The following is a 20,103-nucleotide window of genomic DNA, read 5'->3' as shown; positions in this document are numbered from 1 at the left end:
TGTTTTTGTTTCAAAGATGAATGCAAAGGTGAGAGAGGAGAACAGTAATATGCAAAACGATGCGGTCAAAGAATGACCGGAAGGAGTGGAGAGGATATTGAAATAGGAATATGCCAACCATGAAGATTTGACCATCTAGTTCTGAAGAAGTGTCACTGTTAAGTGTTAACTCTGCATTCTCTTTCCAGATGCTCCCGGACCTGCTAAGTTTATACAGCAATTTCTGTTTTGTTTGTTTCAAACCTCTGACATCTGCAATTCGTTGTTTTATATGAATCAAAACTAGACGTTACAAAAATAACAAAAAGATAAAAGCAAAGGCTTTGTGTTGAATGAATGCAGCATTCATAACAAGCTAGAAAATTGATAGCATGCAGTGAAGTTAAAAAGACAGACTTGGTAGCTATTTTGGAGACATGACTTCACTCTAGTGAGGATCGGGCTCTAAATATTGATGGATGTGTGATGTTCAAGAAAAATGTGGATCTGGGTAAAGGTAGATGACTAGTATTGTTAATCGGGAATGATATTTGTCCAAATAGGTAGAGGTTATCTTGGTTCAGGAAATCAGAATGTAGTATTAGGTTTGGATGAGGAATCAGTTGGGGTGGAAATGGGAAATAATAGGAGAAGTATAACGCAGGCACCCTAACAGTAACTACAAAAAGAAATATTGGGTGTTTTTGATGAGGGGATGCCAGTAATCAGGGCGATTTTAAATTACAGATAAACCGGAAGAATCAGATTAACAGTAGTAGCCTGAAAGAAGAGTTCATGAAATGCTTTTGAGATAATTTTATTGGAATGGCACATTGGAACCAACTTGTGAGCAGATTATGTTAGCTTTGGTGTTGTGTCATGTGATGGGATTAGTTAATGATCTCAGAGTTGTAGCACCCCTAGGTATCAGCAACTATAGTATATTTGAATTTTGCATGCAGTTTGAAAAGAAGGAGATTGGTCTAAGATTAGCATTTTAGACCTAAATAAGGGCAACCTAGGTTGGCATGAAAGCTAAACTAGCTGAAATTAGGACACTAGTCTAAAGGATAGACCAATAGAGACACTGTGGGAAACCTTCCAAGGGGATATTTTAGAATAAGTATATTTTTACTGTAAGTAAAAATTTTGTTGTCCATGGTTAATTTAAAAAGGTAGAAGAAGCATCAGACTTGAGAAAAAGGCACACAACTGTGCAAAGATCAAAAAAGAGCAGTTTAATCAGGAAGAAGAAATTGGAACATGAGAGAAAGCTAATTAGAAATTTAAAAGTGGTGTTAATTTTAAAAGGTAAGAGTTTCTACAGATATTCAGAAAAGAAAAGAGTAAAGGAAGTGTGTGGCCCTTGAGAAAATGAGAATGGGGAGTTAATAGTAGATGATAAGGAAATGGCTGATGAACAAATACCTTGCTTCTGAATTTGCAGTAGAAAATACAAAAAGAACCAGTAATGGTTCTAAATTAGAAAATAGAAGGGGCATGAAGACTGAATAAAATTACATTTGTAAGGTAAATAATAAGAAGCAAACTGAGGGTGCTGTGGACTGACAAGTTTCCAGGTCCAGATGGACTTCAGCCTAGGATCCAGAAATAGGTTGCTTGTGAGATAGTAGATGTTGGTCTTAATTTCCTGAAAATCCCTAAATTCAAGCAAGGTTTCATTTTAGCAGATATAATTCCCCTTCAAGAATGGAAGGAGGCTGGTTAGCTTAACATCTGTCATGGGAATGGTGTTAGAATCAGTTCTTGAAAAGAATCATAGCTGCACATTTGGAAAAATTTGAGATAACTGCAAAAAGTCAGGATGATTTCGTCAAAGGTCATTCGTGTTTGATGAATTTTTTAGAGTCCTTTGAAGGAGTAGCATACACACTGGATAAAGGGGAGCTTGTAGAAGTTCTATACTTGGATTTCAGAAGGCTTTTGACAAGGTACTACACAAAAGATTATTGCAGAAACTAAATGCTACTTGTGTAGAGGGTAATTTTTATCATGGATAAAAGGTTGGCTAACTGGCAAAACAAATATACACAAATGTGTTTAGTTTTAGATTTAAATTTTATTGTTGACTATTATGTATTATCTCAAGCATGGGAATGTAGGAGTACAGTGAAAAGTGTATGAAGTTGCCGTTCTCTGGCACCATCTTAGTGTACAAAAGACAGGATTAAAAACTGAAGCAGAAATTAAAGAAACAGTCACGGATGTGTTATGCGAGGTCCTCAGTATTGTACAATTAACAGCAATGACTTTTTTGGAGGAAGTGAAAGCATAGTAGCTAACTTCGTGGGATGACACGAAGCTAAGTAGAAAAATCCGTTGTGAAGAAGATTTAAGGAAGCTGCAGACATATGTGGATAGGTTGAGTGAGTGGGAAATTAGAAATGGAGTATAATGAACGGAAATATGATGTTTTTAGCTTTGGCAGGACAAATAAGAAAGCAACCTATTACTCAAATGAAATGCAAATGCAGAAGTCTGAGGTGAGGAGGGATTTAGGTGTATTGGTGCATAAATCAAAAATGTCAGGAGGAAGGTAAAGCATGTTATCAATAGAACTAATAGGATGCCACCCTTTACTGTGAGAGGAGTTGAAAACAAAATTAATTTTTACTGGACTTTGGTGAGACCACATCTTTCATATTGTGTGAAGTTTGCTCTCTTGCTTTAAGGATGTAAATGCATCGGAGGCAGTTCAGAGCCGGTTTACTAGTCTAATACCTGAAATGAGTATGTTTTACGATAGGTGGACATAGTTGTCTTGTTTGCATTGGAGTTTAGAAGAGTGAGATTGAACTGTTTGAAGTTTGAAAGATCATAAATGGTCTTTAAAAGTTGGATGCGAAAATAATGTTTTGGTTTATGGTTCAATCTAGAACTATGGAGCACTGTTTTAAAGTTAGGGGGTCACCCTTTCAGAGCAAAGATGAGAGCTGTTTTTTTTAATCTGAGGGTAGTGAGACATTGGAGGAGGGGGCCACTGAATATTTTTAAGGCAGAAATAGATTCTTATTAGGCAGGTATATTAAGATTATTGGAGATCGATGGGAATGTATAATTCAAACCCCAGGCAGATCAAAAGTGATCTTATTGATTGGAATGGCAGGCTTAAGGGACTATAAAGGTCTCCTTCTCTGATTTTGTACATACATATTAATATTTAGGAGAAAATCAAGGACATGGCAGCCTGCAGAGGTATTGGCTCTCAGCTTGGAAAGAAAATACATTGCTGAAAAAGCTATGGCTATGATCAGATAGGTCAGAGCAAAGCGAATTGAGCAGACATGCAATTTCTTTTATAGTTGTACCTGTAAAGTAACCCAATCTACTTAATTTGAGAGAGATTTTTTTGTGTATAACTATATACTTCCTCTGGGTTTTATAAAGCCTTAAGGTTTTAAAGTTGTTTCTTTTTTTAACAGATGGATATCAGTATTAACCAACAGTAAAGAAGAGGCATTAAACATGGCATTCAGAGGAGAGCAGAGCAGTGGAGAGAACAGCATAGAGGACCTAACCAAAGCCATCATTGAAGATGTGCAGCGGATGCCTGGCAATGATGTCTGTTGTGATTGTGGAGCTCCAGGTCTTCGTTTATTTTTCAACAGAGAAATTTTATTTAACTGATATCGTAGCGTAATTTTGAAATTTTCTGATGAAATGCAGAATATTACAAATTAAATACTTCATCAAAGTGGTACAAGTCAAACCTTTCACATGGAAGCTTTTTAGTTATGTTCAATTTAAGCTGTAGTCAGTTCTAAGGCAGCTGAGAGTTGGCATGCAGAAAAACCTTATGTTGGAATGGTATTTGCTGTTGGCTGTTTAGTGATGGTTTTACATGAAGTATATTCTCCAGAACAATGATCCCATTCGAGATAATCCTCACATAAAACATAACCTTGTATTTTTGTCCTCATTTTTCTCTGAAAATGTCACTTTAATACTTAACATATATTCTTCTTGCTCTCCATGTTATAGTAAGATGTAGTCAGTGTAACTCCAGGTCTAAAAGACAACATTTTTAGTAAATAGAAAGTGTAATGCCTCCATAGCAAGCATACCCCTATTTATCGTAACATTTTTTTCACCTTGTGTTGTTTCCATTATGCAACTTGTGCAGTTTTGAATATCTTAAACCAGGGAATCTCACTAAACTCTCTGAGTTCAGTTACAAACTGGTGCATATTCCCTGACTTGGAATGCTCAGCTCATTTCAGAATTAGTGTTATACCCTACCTTCCTATATAATGATCTGATTACAAGTTCTGAAACCTGTGTATACATCTATTAGTCTGAATTTATTGTTGATTACACGCATGTTCGCACATGCAGACACACCTTGCCAGAAGCAAGTTCCAGTTTCAAGGCCACCCAGATACAAGTCGACGTCCTCGAGTGAAAAACTAGTGCCCACTTTAAGGCCTCAGTATACTGCTGCTGTTATTTAAACAGTTGCAGAAAGTTGGAACTAATTCATTCAGATGTAACTGGGTTTATAACAGCAATATGGTTATCAATATTTGATGAACAACTATACTGACACTGAAAAACAATTTTCCATTAGTGCAAAGATGTCACGTGGTTAGTTAGTTGCTGTTTAATGCTAAAGTATTGAATAAGTATTTTCAGATTTTTTTTCAGAATACTTTGTCTTCCACCGTCATGCGCAAGTCCCAGTCAATCTAAAATTTACTTGGTATAAAAACATGAAAAGTAATTTGGTTTATCGCTTTTTGTGCCATGATTGTGTATCTGTGTAAATCCTTCAATGTGAGATGATGTTTAGAAAATTTTATGACATGATTCTACATTGGGAATGCCCAAAGATGCTGGAATCAATTCCAGTACCATTGCAAAGCGGCAGAGATGAAATACTTGCTAAAAGCCGCTAAATCTCTTTTGTGGTTTACTTCAGAAATGATGTTGGGCTGTTTATGAAAGCTTTTGACACGGTAGTTCATTTTATATTCTGACTGTAGCCATTTGAAAAACAGTCAACCTTAGTTGTTGCCATATCTTGCGTAGAGACCAATCAGTAAACCCTGTTGAGTTTGCTTACAGCTTTCTGGAAGGGATCCTCACTCAGAGTCATTCTGCATCTGATCAAGGAAGCAGGAGAGGGCTTGCTGAAATCCATTCATTCTCTTTGATTCCTCTTCATCTCTTTCCAACCTCCCCTGCCAGTGATAATCCCAACGGTAATCCCATCCTTGCACACCTTTCTTCAGTAATGATTCCTGGTGAAGAACCAAATTAATCCCTGCTGGCAGGCACTGCTCCCAGTGCTACTATCAGTAATGAAGCAGCTGGCAGCTCCCATTGCTGGGATGGGCAAGCCCTGAAATTAATTGTCCATCTTGAAGCCAGGAATATCATGGCAGGGTTTCTGCTGCTAATAAGGAACTTAGTTCCTCAGTGTTCGGAAAATTGAATCAATGGGGATACCACTGAATTTGCTGCCAAACTTTGAGACCCTTGATGTCATCAGTACACTCAGCCTTAAATCTGGTCATTAGCTTGGGAAAAAAAGTATGTTAAGCTTTCCTCAAGGTCAAATATCCATGATCAGTTCGATCAAGCTGACTCCTGTATTCATGTTGTAAACAAACATTTCTACCATGAAAGGCTCTGTGGAATGTGAAATCGTGTAAGATCATAGGGAGAAGGTGTTGGTCATTTGGCCCTATGTGCCTTTTCCACCAGGATATCTCTTTCATAAAACCATATTGCATTGTCCTGATATCTTACGATAACATCCTTAATAATGGATTCCAGCACCTTCACATACCTTACACTAACTGTTGTATAGTTTCCTACTTTCTACCTCCCTCCTTCCTCAAAATCCACTGGGAACATTTCAGAATCTAAAGAATTTTGGAAAATTATAGGCAATGAATCTACTATCTTTACTGCCAATTCTTTAAAGACCCTAAGATGTAGGCCACCTGGCCCTGGGGAGTTGAACCTTTTGGACTGCCAGTTCTCCTAGCACCCTTTCCCCAGTAATTGTAATTGCATAAAGTCTATCCCTTCCTTACAGTTTTTGTTTCCCAATTATCTTTATGAAGTTTTCTAAGCCTTCCACCATGATGACAGACAGAAATGATGTGTCCAAAGCCTTCATCAGTTCTGCATCTTCCTTATTAATTCTTCATATTCATTGTATTAGAGGATCACTTTTTTCTTAGTTTTTGTTGCACTTTTTCTGTTTAAATGCTTTTCATATTATTTGCTAGCTTTCTCTCATTTTGCTTTCTGCCTTTGTTGTCTTAGTCATTCTTTGCTGTCCAATCTCCTGCCCTACTTCTTTTACCTAATTCTTTGTGTATTTGTAAAATGTTGTTTCAATTTACTATTATCCTTAACTTCCTCATTTAGCTGGGGATGAATTATCCTTCTCAGAGAATCTTGCTTTCTTTTAGGATAATCTTGCCTGAGAGTTATCATTAGAATCAGAGAATTGTTACAGTGCAGAAGGAGGCCATTTGGCCCATCATGCCTGCGCTGACTCTTCAAATAATCATTATTACCTGATGCTAGTCTCCTGCTTTTCCCCTCACCGTGGCCCACGGTTTTTATCCAAATAATCATCCTATGGCCTCTTAAATGTTATAAATGTCTCCTTTAAATATCTTCCACTATAACTGTGTTGATCTGTCTTTTAACCTAGTTTCCTAGTGCATCTTAGCAAGCTCCATGTTTATACCCTCAGAGTTACCTTTATTTCATGAGTCATCAACTCACACTTCTCCCTTTCAAAACTGAACATGAAATTTTAACATGTTATGCTCGCTATCACTTAGAAGTTCCTTTATCAGTAGGTTATTGATTAATCATTGCACACCATCACATCTAAGATAGGTTGGCTGCAAAACGTACCATTCTGTACCAATGTCACAAAGACCCTCTATGAACTTCCTTTCCAAGCTGCCTTTACTAGTCTGATTCCCCATTCTCTGCATAGGTTGAAGTCCATCGTGATCACAAGAAATCTATTTTATATATCATTTTGTATCTTTACCCAGTATTTATTCTACATCTTTGGTCTTCTAAATTAAGGTAAGCTCTCAGTACTGAAGTAATGCTGTCCTTAATTAACAGAGGGAACCTGCTACCTTTCCTAGCTTTCTGTCATATAACCTTCACATTCAGGTTCCAGCCTTGGTCACTGTTAAACCATACTTATCAAATTCCTGTCAGGTTATCCACATTTACCCCCATCTGTTCTAATAATTGTTTCTCTCTCCCTTCAAATGACTCTCCTCCATTTAGATTTAAGCCTTCTCTACCATCCAAATTTTATGATTTACCACAGCACTAGTCTTAGCACTGTTCAAGAGAAAACCATCCCAATGGTACAGCTTCTACTTTCCCCACTACTGGTGCCAGCACCCCAGGAAACAAAACCCATTTTCCCCATACCAATCTTTGAATCAGATATTCATTTCTCCAGTTTTATTTACTCCATGCCTGTTTCGTAAGTTATGCATTTTTTAAGTTCCTAGCTTCTCATACTCCCTTAGCAGAACCTTTCTCCTAGTTGTGCCTATGTTGTTAGTACCTACATGGGCCATGACAACTGGATATTCCCCCTCTGACTGCAAATTCTTCTCCAGCTGAGAGTAGATTTCCCAAACCCTGGAACCAAGCAGGGACCACTGCCAGCTGTACTGACGCTCCTGCGCAGAACTGTTTCTGTCCTTCTGACTATGCTATCCTACTACCTCTACATTCCTATTAATACCATCCTCTACTTGAATTACTTCCTGCCGTATGTTGCCATGATTGGTTGATTCATCCACACCGCAGTCACCATTTTCATCCATACAGGTTGCAAGATCCCCGAGTCTGTAGAAAATTGCAATGGCTTTTAGTTTCTTGGTCCCCATACTTGAGTTACGTGCAGTCACACCACCTTGTCTCTTAAGACTGACCAAACTAAACAAAGGATCCTGTCCGAAGATGTTTGACTGCCTGCTGGGATAAAGTATCAGGGTAACTTTCGCTCTTCCTGCTGCATTGCAGTGTCTGCAGCTTAGCCAAAACTCTCAAACTCTGAGCCAAAATTGTTCATGTACCAAAACTTATTGCAGATGTGTTTACCCTCTGGATAGGTTTTGCACCCAGAGAATTCCACAACCTGCAGTCTTGATGCATATGGAAACTGTCCCTTTAACCCCTTTCTTCAAGTAAAGGAATACAGATCACGGTTATTTCAATTGATTATGCCACCAACTTCGAACAAGTAGCATTAACAAAATGAATGCATAGGAAATTTTCAAAGTGTAACAGAGCTAAAATATATTTATGCTAGTAGTTAATTTGAAATGAGTTAATATTCACAAATTCTCTTAATATTTTACAGAAGGATTTCACTGAGCATTTCTTGCGTTTCTGCATTGAATACTCACATTGATAATTTTTTTGCTTCTGTGCAGATCCTACTTGGCTGTCAACCAACCTAGGAATTTTGACATGTATAGAATGTTCTGGAATACACAGAGAAATGGGAGTGCATATTTCTAGAATACAGTCCCTAGAACTGGATAAATTAGGAACCTCTGAACTCTTGGTGAGTTACTATAATTATGATGTTCTCTAGGGAAAAAGTCCTTTGCTATTTTCACAATATCTGAAACACTGCAGTTGCGCAAAATATGAGGCACTGCACCTGCCGGCTGTTATATTCTCTTTACAATATTTAGGTTCATTGGAGCCAATGGAACTGAATATAATAAGTAGCTGATAGATTACCACTGTTTTTGTGAAATGCCTGAGAGAGATTTCTGCTGCAATAACCCCAATTTTTTTAAATGGTTTGTAGTTGTAAGTTCTAAATTGATTGTCAAAATGAAGTATAATTGTTACTTTAATCTGTACTGTACTATTGAATATTTTAACAGTTGCAGTGCAACTACATAGATGATCTTTTTCAAATTGTTACTGTTAGAGTATGGAACAACTTGTTGTGTCAGCCCACTGCTGCCTTTTGAAGTAATCTGCATTAAGAGATCTAGAGATTGTTAGCAAGCATTTCACCTCTGTCAGTGAACACTGGTGCTGCAAATGATTCCAGTGTGCCTCAGTTTACCCAGTGCAGCGGTAGAATCATGTCATCAAGTTTTTCAAACAGCCAATCACATTAAAGGACTTTTCGGTTCACTCAGTCAGGGAACGCAAAGCAGTAAAACAAAAATAATTTTCAGATATTTTACAGAGGAAGTTGATTAATATCTCTGTGAAATTGGGTACAGTGTAGGCTGTAGCATAACACTGAGTAACAGGCCACAATTTCAGGATTTCTGTGCCAATTTGACCCAGAAGTTCTTGGTTTACTCCACCTGGGTGTATGCCAGCAGATGTAGGATTCGAATTTGATGCTTGTAAATGAAGGAAGATTTGATAGCCTTTATGATCTAAGATGATGATTCTTCAGCAGGAGACACCATGATCAGACTTGGAGATGGATTTTCTGTGATCTTGTTCCCAATCCTGGACTTTTGATTCAGTAGACTCCTAAAGCTGTTAGCCCATTCTTCAATTTTCTTGTTGGATTGAGATTTGAGAGGTCCCGGATGAGCTTCATTTGTTGTTACCTGAGTTGGCAGAATAGCTGGTTTGCAATTCAGTGATGCCAACAGAATAGGTTCAATTTCCACACCAGCTGAGGTCACCATGGAAGTCCAGCCTTCTCCATCTTGTCCCTGAGGGGATTTTCTTGAGGCACGGTGACCCTCAGGTTAAATTCAGCTCCAGCCATCTCTCTGTAATGAAAGAAAGCAGCCTTATGGTCCTCTGGGACTATGGCAACTTTACCCTTACCGCCAGACTACCAGCGATGGAAATCTATGAATTAGTAGAACCTCCACTTCTATAATATTAAAGATACTATGTGAGTTTGAGTTATTTTTCATAAATGCAATCGACATGCAATTTAAGGAAACTTGCTACAAGTACCTCTCAGGAGATCATTAGAGAAGAGTGAAAGGTGTGGAGTTAGGGTAAGAATCGTAATTATCCTGTTACACTCTCAATACCCATCTTCTAGTGTGGATCCAAATGTTACACACATTATTTTAATTGAGGTCTTAGTAAGGTTTTTATTTACAGAATCATTATCACCTGTTGACTTTAAAATGTTACAAATCTCATTATGAAATCTGGACTTCTGTTTGACATTTTTAACAACTTTATCCACCTGTGATCAAGTGCCCTCAAAAAAAGCCTCTGGTCTTCTGCAGCACAAGCCTGTTTCCCCTCAGCATTAATAAGTAGCTAAGGGGTGAAAAATTAATCATATATCCGTGATTAAACATTAGAAATTTAGGATAGACTTGTGAAGATTAGTTTCTACCTTAACCACTAACTCGTATCAATATTCAAAATTAGATAGGTAGATGAAAGAAGGAGCTGAAAGGATATAGGGACAAGGTGGAAAAAAATTATTAAAATTATTTTTGGTTTTGTGGAATATCATCTCTGATGGGCTGGATGGACCAACTGGACTAGTAATGTTTAATATCTGTCAAGATATTTAAAATCTGCTGTAAATGTCATTTTAGTTTGAAGGAAGTTACTTTAGATTGTTTTAATATATAGGCATAACTATTGATGAAATGGGACAATGTAAGTCTGTGACTATCTTACAAAATTCTCAACATTTTTTTAAAATCATTTACAAGATGCATGACTAATTCTATTGGAGACAGTCAGTTACTTTGAGAGTTAAATATGTTATATAATATTTTGCCATTATGGTCATTGAATATGCAGAGCAGAACATTTATAATATAACCCTAAATTGTTTACAGCTGGTGTTTTTATAATTTAGATGTAAAACAGTACAAACATTACACATATACATGAAGATACTTGGGATTTAAACCCTTTTCAACTGATGCTGGCTGAGTCTCTTCCTCTACGAACCCATTTCAAATTTGCTCCTTATAAAATTCCAAGTGATCTCTGCATCATTATAATTTAATCATCTCCTAATTCTGTGTTAAAGTTGACATTAACCTGTTATTTAATTATTTGTAACACTACATTTTTACGATTGTGATGCCATAGAACAGACATAAATGCATCATACCTGTATAACAATATTTTTTAATTGGGTGGGTAAACGTGAAGGATGATTGCCTAGAAAATATTGTTTATGTGAGATATTGAAAATGTAATTACTTCAGGCTATAGTTACGTTATCACTCTTATTTGTATGCCGCTGTTTATGAAGATACCATTGTTTTTTTTGGGAATGGTAAATAAATGATGTCATAATAAAAATATTTCAGTGCCTTGTATTTGTGTTTTATGTGAAGCTAACAGGTTCTAGCGTAGCACGTGGCAAGAAAAGAAGGCTTTCAAAACATTGTCAATGTAATGTTATTTGTTATCTTTTAATCAATAACTGATGACATTATATGTATCCTGTGTGATTCTGAAAATGAAACAAATGAATTATTTTGCTTCCAGCTGGCCAAGAATGTAGGAAATAATAGTTTCAATGAAATTCTGGAAGCAAACCTACCGCAACCATCACCAAAACCAATTCCACATAGTGACATGTAAGTAAAATTGTAAATAGTGATTTAGGGACTGAACTGAAACACAGATTTATTCATTATTTAGGTTAAGTTTATATTTTTTACTTCAACTGTTTTCCATGTCCCAGAATTGGTTTTAGTTCAATTGCCAACAAATCAAAATGATTTCCATAATATTTGATGTCATTAACAAGTACTGTTGCCTAAATAGGTAGAGAAGGAAGAGCACCTTCTCCTCTAAGTACCATTTGAACATGAATACTCAAATAAGATACCTTCCTGCAGTCAGCAAGAGCAACAGCAGAGCTGAATCAGACCCTGCCTAGCTGTTGGGCTGAGTTTGAAAAGAAAACCAAAAGTGATATCACTGAACAGTTGTGAATTGACTGATAGTTAAGGAGCTGTGTTTAAATTAAGTGGTATTTAAAATGCAAGAAGTAGAGTAAGGCCCCTAGTACATATTAAATATTGTATAAACTCTTCATTGCTCGGACCATTAGGTTTAGCATTTGGAATACCGTGTTGCAGTTGTGCAGGGGGTTGGCAAGGCTACTTTTGGAGCACTTTGTACACCCCTGGTTGCCCTGCTATGGGAAGGGTACTATTAAATTGGAGAGAATGCAGGAAAGATTTCCAAGGACATTATTGGGACTGGAAAGTTTGAGTTATAAGGAGAGGCTGGCTAAGCATAGGGCTCAGTGGTTAGCACTGCTGCCTCACAGCGCCAGGAACGTGGGTTCGATTCCCCCCTTGGGCAACTGCCTGTATGGAGTTTGCACATTCTCCCCATGCTTGTGTGAGTTTCCTCTAGGTGCTCCAGTTTCCTCCCAAAGTCCAGAGATGTGCAGGGTAAGTGGCCATGCTAAATTTCCCGTAGTGTTCAAGGATGTAGAGCTTAGGTGGGTTATAGGGGAATGAGTCAGTGTAGACTTGTTGGGCCGAAGGGCCTGTTTCCACACTGTAGGGATTCTATGATTTGAAAAGCCAGGACTACTTGTCACAGAAGTGTAGGAGGTTGAGGAGTGACCTTATAGAGGTTCATAAAATCAGGAGGAGCATAGATAAGGTGAATAGCCAGGGTCTTTTCCCTAGGCTCAGAAGTAGAGGAACAATGTTAAGGTGAGAGGAGAAAGACTTAAAAGGGACCTGAGGGGCAACTTTTTCCACAAAGAGTGGTTCTTATATGGAGGACAAGGAGATTGATTGATTAAGAGTGAAAATATAGTATCAAAGTAAACTTGCAAGGAATATAGAAGTGGACTGTACACGTTTGCATAAGTATGGAAAATTAAAACGATTAAGTTGCTCCTCAAGTTGATATAGGGTTGTTAAGAAGGCTTATGGTGTGTTGGCTTTCATTGGCAGGGGAATTGAGTTTAAGGCCATAAGACATAGGAGTGGAAGTTAGGCCATTCGTCCACTCAAGTCCACTCCGCCATTTAAATCATGGCTGATGGGCATTTCAACTCCACTTCCCTGCACTCTCCCCTTAGCCCTTGATTCCTTGTGAGATTAAGAATTTGTCGATCTCTGCCTTGAAGGCATCCAACGTCCCAGCCTCCACTGCACTATGTGGCAATGAATTCCACAAGCCCACCACACTCTGGCTGAAGAAATGTCGCCTCATTTCAGTTTTAAATTTACCCCCTCTAATTTTAAGGCTGTGTCCACGGGTCCTAGTCTCCCCGCCTAACGGAAACAACTTCCTAGCGTTCACCCCTTCTAAACCATACATTATCTTGTAAGTTTCTATTAGGTCTCCCCTCAACCTTCCAAACTCTAATGAGTACAATCCCAGGATCCTTAACCGTTCATCATACGTTAAACCTACCATTCCAGGGATCATACGTGTGAATCTCCGCTGGACACGCACCAGGGCTAGTATGTCCTTCCTGAGGTGTGGGGCCCAAAATTGGACACAGTATTCTAAATGGGGCCTAACTAGAGCTTTATAAAGCCTCAGAAGCACATCGCTGCTTTTATATTCCAACCCTCTTGAGATAAACGACAACATTACATTCGCTTTCTTAATTACGGACTCTACCTGCAAGTTAATCTTTAGAGAATCCTGGACCAACACTCCCAGATCCCTTTGTACTTCTGCTTTGCGAATTTTCTCACTATTTAGAAAATAGTCCATGCCTGTATTCTTTTTTCCAAAGTGCAAAACCTCACATTTACTCACATTGAATTTCATCAGCCATTTCCTGGACCACTCTCCTAAACTGTCTAAATCTTTCTGCAGCTTCCCACCTCTTCAGTACTACCTGCCTGTCCACCTATCTTTGTATCGTCGGCAAACTTTGCCAGAATGCCCCCGGTCCCTTCATCAAGATCATTAATGTTTAAGGTGAACAGCAGTGGCCCCAACACTGAACCCTGCGGGACACCACTTGTCACTGGTTGCCATTCCGAAAAAGAGCCTTTTATCCCAACTGTCTGCCTTATGTCAGACAGCCAATCCTCAATCCAAGCCAGTAGCTCACCTCGAACACCCTCATGAGCCCTCACCTTGCTCAACAGCCTCCCATGAGGCACCGTATCAAAGGCCTTTTGGAAGTCTAGATAGATAACATCTACTGGGTTTCCCTGGTCTAACATACTTGTTACGTCTTCAAAGAATTCTAACAGGTGTGTCAGGCACGACCTCCCCTTACTAAATCCATGCTGACTTGTTCTAATCTGACCCTGCGCTTCCAGGAATTTAGAAATCTCATTCTTGACAATGGATTCTAGAATTTTACCAACTACCAAGGTTAGGCTAATCGGCCTATAATTTTCCATCTTTTGCCTTGATCCTTTCTTAAACAAGGGGGTTACAACAGCAATTTTCCAATCATCTGGGACTTTAAGAGTTTAGGAGCTGCGAGGTTATGCTGCAGCTCTATAAAACCCTGGTGAGATCACACTTGTAATATTGTGTTCAGTTCTGGTCACCTTATTACCGGAAGGATGTGGAAGCTTTAGAGAGGGTGCAGAAAAGATTTACCAGGATGCTGCCTGGTCTGGGGGGTGGGTCTTATGAAGAATGGGTGAGGAAGCTAGGGCTTTTCTCATTGGAGTGAAAAAGGAGGAGAGGTGATGATAGAGGTGTACAAGATGATGAGAGGCATAGAGTGGATATCCAGAGACTTTCCCAGGGTGGAAATGACTATTACAAGGGGGCATAATTTTAAGGTGATTTGGAGGTAGGTGTAGAGGAGATGTCAGATGCCCATGGAAATAGTGGATGTCCTTACACAGAGAGTGGTGGGTACATAGAATGCGCTGCTGGCGGTGGTAGTGGAGTCAGATACATGAGCGACATTCACACGTCTCTTTGATAGGCACACGGATGAAAGTAAAATGTAGGGTTTGCAGGGTAGTTTGATCTTAGAGTAGGATAATAGGTCAACACAATATCATGGGCCAAAGGGCCTGTACTGTGCTGTACTGTTCTATGTTCAAATGTAGACCAATTATGGTCTGAAATAGGAAAATTGTTAATGGAGAACAAGGAACAAGGCAGATGGACAAAGACACGTAATTTCATAGAAATTCTAGAAAACAGAGACTAGTGGGAAAGAGGAAGTGAAGGATATTAGTATAAGTAAAAATGTATTTCTGGAAAGTTTAGTAGGATGAATAGCTGAAAAATCCTAGGGCCTGATAATTAGATCCCCTGACCCTAAAGGCAGTGACCATGGAAATAGTGGATGTGTTGGTTATCATCTTCCAAATTCTGTACATTGTGGAACAGTCTTGGCAAATTGGAAGATGGCAAACGTAATCCCACTATTTTAAAAAAGGAGGGAAAGAGAAAGCAGAGAACTGCAGACCAATTAGTCTAACATCAGTCATATGGAAAATGCTGTTGTCTGTTATTAAAGAACTAGGTGGACTTAAAAAATATGAGTGAGATTATAAAAGGTCAAAATTGATTTGTGAAAGAGAAACTATGTTTGACAAACAGAGTAGAGTTTTCTTTTGAGCAATAGCAAGTAGAATAGAAAAGAGAGCGCCAATGGATGTGTGTATTTAGATTTTCAGAACATTTTTGATTAAGTACCACATAACCTAATGTGGAAAATTAAAATATAGGAAGGAATAGGGTGTAAAATACAAGCGTGGATTGAGAATTGGTTAGAAAACAAGAAACAGAATTTGGAGTAAATTGGAATTTTTCAGAGTGGAAGGTGATGACCAGTGGGGTAACTGCAAGGATCACTACTTATGCCCCAGTTATTCAGAATATTTATCAATAGTTTGGATGAGGGAATCAAACGTAATTTTTCCAAGCTTGCTGGCAAAACAAAACTAGGAAGAGAGAAATTGCAGAACTCAGATCTGCTGACATCTGTAGAGACAAAGCAGATTTAATGTTTTGAGACCAGTGACCCTCCTTCAGAACTAGACTTTGCTGCATCCTAATCCATTTCCAGAGTGCTGGTAAAATCCTAGACTTTCTTTCAAAAGGGATTATTCAAAGGCTGGGGACAACAACCACACAGCTTGTTGCAGAGTAGAATTGCATCCAGTGTCCATTTATCACTGATGTAACAAAGAGTAGAGCTGGATGAACACAGCAAGCCAAGCAGCATCAGAGAAACAGGAAGGCTGACGTTTCAGGCCTAGACCCTTCTTCAGAAATGGGTGGGAGTGGTAGTGGTTCTGAAATAAATAGACAGAGAGGGGGAGGTGGATAGAAGATGGATAGAGGAGAAGGTAGGTGGAGAGGAGACAGATTGGTCAAAGAGGCGAGGATGGAGCCAATAAAGGTGAGTGTAGGTGGGGAGTTAGGGAGGAAATAGGTCAGTCCAGGGAGGATGGACAGGTCAAGGGACAGGATGAGGTTAGTAGGTAGGAGATAGGGTTGGGGCTTGAGGTGGGAGGAGTATTCTCTTACCATGGTCATGTGTGTACTTTTTTCTTGTCACTAGTTTTACTTATAAAGCAATTCTAGCAGTTTATCTATAGTAATTTAAAAGTCAAATACTGGTGGGAAGTATATCCTATGCAGCCATAAGTGTATAGGATATACTTCCCCCCCACCTTCTTACTCCACCATGCCATCCATCAATTCTTGGCCAAGAGGAGAAGCAAACAAAGCAGAGGAGCAAGAGTAAGAGAAGCAAAAAAGTTTACAAAAAAAGGGAGATTAGTAAGTGAGACAAAAACAGCAATTTAAAATTGACAAAAATAATATGTGTTGTTCATTGGACTCCTGTTGTTCACAGGATTGAAATTGGTGGTCTTATCTGATACTGCTGAGCCATCTCTGCTACCTGGATTTCAATCTAAGCTTAGTTGATGACATGAAATGGTCCCATCTGCCTCCTCTAAGGGTTGAGGAGAAATCTAAGAATTGCACATCTAGCACGTCCTAATTTGTCACAATTTTGTCACACATGAATGTTGGTAGAACGATCTTAAAATTTAGTTTAAAACAAGAATGTGCTTATCTTTGCAGGCTTTGCAATGTTGGGTTGCACCAAAAAGAATTTTAAGAGTTCAGCACTTTCAGCAGTTGCATTGAATGAAAGACATTATCAAAAGCTGCTTAAAGTTTGCCAGCATTGGCATTCTTTTGGATGGAGAGAAAGAAAACTTTACAACTGTCTTTAGGATTGATATTTTATTGAGCAGCATAGTAAATTGAATGTTCCTCTGCTTTACATCTGAGACAGGAGTTTTTATTTTAGTTGACTAACTGTTTTGATGAAGCAGCAAACAAAAGAATGCCATTGGAAACCCAACAATGTTGAAACATGTTTTTAATTCAATGCCAACATTCGTGATTAAAACAACTAAAAACAGTAAAGAGAGCAGCAATTTTCAAACTGTAGTATCCTAGCTCATTAACTTAACTATGAATTTTCAAAAATATAATTTGTTTTACAAAATTACAATTGAGTAGAACTCTACTTTCATTCACTTGAGTTAATAAAAGTAATAGCAACATTATAAAATACTTATCATATGTAGCAATAATTTATAAAATGTACCATGTAATTAAAAAGATTAATAGACTAATTAATCAGCATGTATTTGGTAAATTCAGGTAACACCCCTGAATTATATATAAAGACTATCACTTAGATGTTCTGCTGTTCCTTTGTATCTTCATTTGCCGGAAAACTATGATACGTTATGCAACAGCATAGTTTGTTGTCTTTTTAACAGGACTGCACGTAAAGAATACATACATGCAAAATATGTAGATCATAAATTTGCCAAAAGGTTGTGCACCTCTTCCTTAGCTAAAATGAATGAGTTGTTGGAGTCTGTGAAGTCCAGGGATTTACTTGCACTAATTCAAGTCTATGCAGAGGGAGTTGAACTAATGGAGTCACTACCAGATCTTGGACAGGTGAGAACTAATAACTATTTAACTGCCTAAGATTGCACTTTACGGTTCTGTATATGAAGTGAAAGTGTAACACACAAATGATGTGTTTTGATGGATAAGTTTAATATTTTTTAAAGTTTGACTTTTCACTTGTATTGCCATTTCAAAATAAAATCTATCATTACTACTGAGTGCTTTGGTTGCAAAGTCATAATCATGTGGAATATTTCAGTAAGCAAGAATGTAGGAAAGTGCGAAGACTCTGATGTCCATATGGCTGGTTGTAAAACTAGTACGGTTGACAATTGCACGTGAATAAACTTTGCCAAAATCTTTGGCCTAGAGATGCAGTGGAAACAATTAACTGTTAATAGTTCTCAGACCAGACCATTTCAAAAGCTGCATACAGGTCATCAAGGATGATGAGAGAGTTTATCTTTTTCACATAACATTATTTTTGACTTGGCTTAGTTATTTTGGTACTGTGGCATGATAGAAACGTGATAGGAGAAGATTCAAACATGGAGTTCCATGAAAGGTGTGCAAGGATTTGAAAGGCAAGAGAAAAAGGATGTCGGCGATGGAGTGGTCGTTTGCAAGGATGGAGGGGTTCAAGAATTTTTCTGTTAAGGAATATGGTAATAGCTGATTTAAGGGAACAAGGGACAACACCTGAAGTGAGAGAACTGTTTACAATATCAGTTTACCATGGGGGCCTGGGGACGTTGAGTGACCAACAGTTTAGTTTATTAGGATTGTGGAAATGTAATGTGGGTCTAATGGACAAGTTAAGCAGGGGACTTGAAGGGGAAAGAGAGAAGTGCGAGTTGTGAACTAAAGACGTAGAATTAGGTTGGCTTTGTAGTGAAGGAGAATGTTAGTGTATTGAACAATGTGTAATCATGCTGTTCCCCTTCCCCATCCCCACCCCCGTTTTTGTGGACAGAACATAGATGTTCTGTGCAACAGTCACCCAGTCTTATGTTTCATTTCCCAATGTAGAGGACACCACATTGTGAGCAGTGATTGCAGTAGACTAAATTGTGTGAAGAAAAAAATTGGAAAGAACTACAGATTCTGTAAATCGGGAACAAAAACAGAAATTGCTGGAAAAGCTCAGCAGGTCTGGCAGTACCTGTGAAGAAAAAATCTGAGTTAATGTTTCAGATCCGTTGATCCTTCTTCAGAATCCATATGTTCTGTGGAACGGTCACTGGATCCGAAATGTTAATTCTGATTTTTTTTCTTCACAGATGCTGCCAGACCTGCTGAGCTCTTCAAGTGACCGAAGATTATGTGAAGTGCTGCTTCACGTGGAAGGTACTTTTGGGCCCTTGGATGCTGATGTGGGAGGAGGTAAATAGGGAGGTGTTGCACCTTTGGTGGTTGCAGGGGAAGGTGCCATGGGGCTGTGGGGTGTGGGGGAGCTGTTGGGAGTGAAGGAATATTGGATCAGGATATCCCAAAGCGAATGGTCCCTCTAAACCATGACCCCACAGTGGAATGTTAATCCATTGCATCAACTACTGCCACTGACCTCATTTCAAAGCTTATCTCTTTCTACCTTGACCCGGTCCTTTCTGCCCAGTCCAATCCCTGCCCACTTACATCCACAATTCCTCTGATGCTTTACATGAGCTTAGGAATTTCCAGTTTACAGGTTCCAGCTGCCCCCTCTTTCCCATGGACATGAAATCCCTTGACACATCCAGCCCCCAACTCAGGACAATCTCAGAGCCCTCCATTTGAATCAAAGGCCTGAACCGCACCACCCTCAACCACCACGACCACCCGCCTCCATTGGCCATAAGACATAGGACCAGAAGTTAGGCCATTCAGCCCATCAGTCCTGCTCCACCATTCAATCACAGCTGATAAGTTTCTTAACCCCGTTATCCTGCTTTCTCCCTGTAACCCTGGATCCCCTTGACAATCAAGAACCTATGACCTGGCCTCCCCAGCCATCTTGGCAGTGAATTCTATAAATTCACCACTCTCTGGCAAAAGAAGTTTCTCCTTATCTCTGTTTTAAAAGGCCTTCTGTTTACTCTAAGGCTGTGCCCTCGAGTCCTAGTCTCTCATACCAATGGAAACATCTTCCCAACATCCACTCTGTCCAGGTCATTCAGTAGTCTGTACATTTCAATTAAATACCTACTCATCCTTTTAGACTCCATAGAGTATAGACCCAGAGTTCTCAAATGTTCCTCATCTTGATCCTTCCAT

The 20,103-nt window shown here is 38.8% G+C and overlaps 1 protein-coding gene across 10 annotated transcripts in view; it reads left to right on the top strand.

Moving 5' to 3' along the window:
- LOC125451568 (arf-GAP with SH3 domain, ANK repeat and PH domain-containing protein 1-like) overlaps window positions 1–20,103 on the top strand; it is a 313,433-nt gene that overhangs the window by 232,692 nt on the left and 60,638 nt on the right. For all 10 annotated transcript variants that reach the window (XM_059645972.1, XM_059645968.1, XM_059645973.1 and 7 more), the window contains 4 exons: window positions 3,423–3,586; window positions 8,442–8,575; window positions 11,479–11,570; window positions 17,712–17,898. In XM_059645972.1, coding sequence (XP_059501955.1) covers window positions 3,423–3,586; window positions 8,442–8,575; window positions 11,479–11,570; window positions 17,712–17,898 — 577 coding nt within the window. The remainder of the gene's footprint in view (window positions 1–3,422; window positions 3,587–8,441; window positions 8,576–11,478; window positions 11,571–17,711; window positions 17,899–20,103) is intronic.

Source organism: Stegostoma tigrinum, chromosome 5, assembly GCF_030684315.1.
Source record: "Stegostoma tigrinum isolate sSteTig4 chromosome 5, sSteTig4.hap1, whole genome shotgun sequence".
Classification (NCBI taxonomy): Eukaryota; Metazoa; Chordata; class Chondrichthyes; order Orectolobiformes; family Stegostomatidae; genus Stegostoma; species Stegostoma tigrinum.
This window is presented reverse-complemented; position numbering and strand designations above follow the sequence as displayed.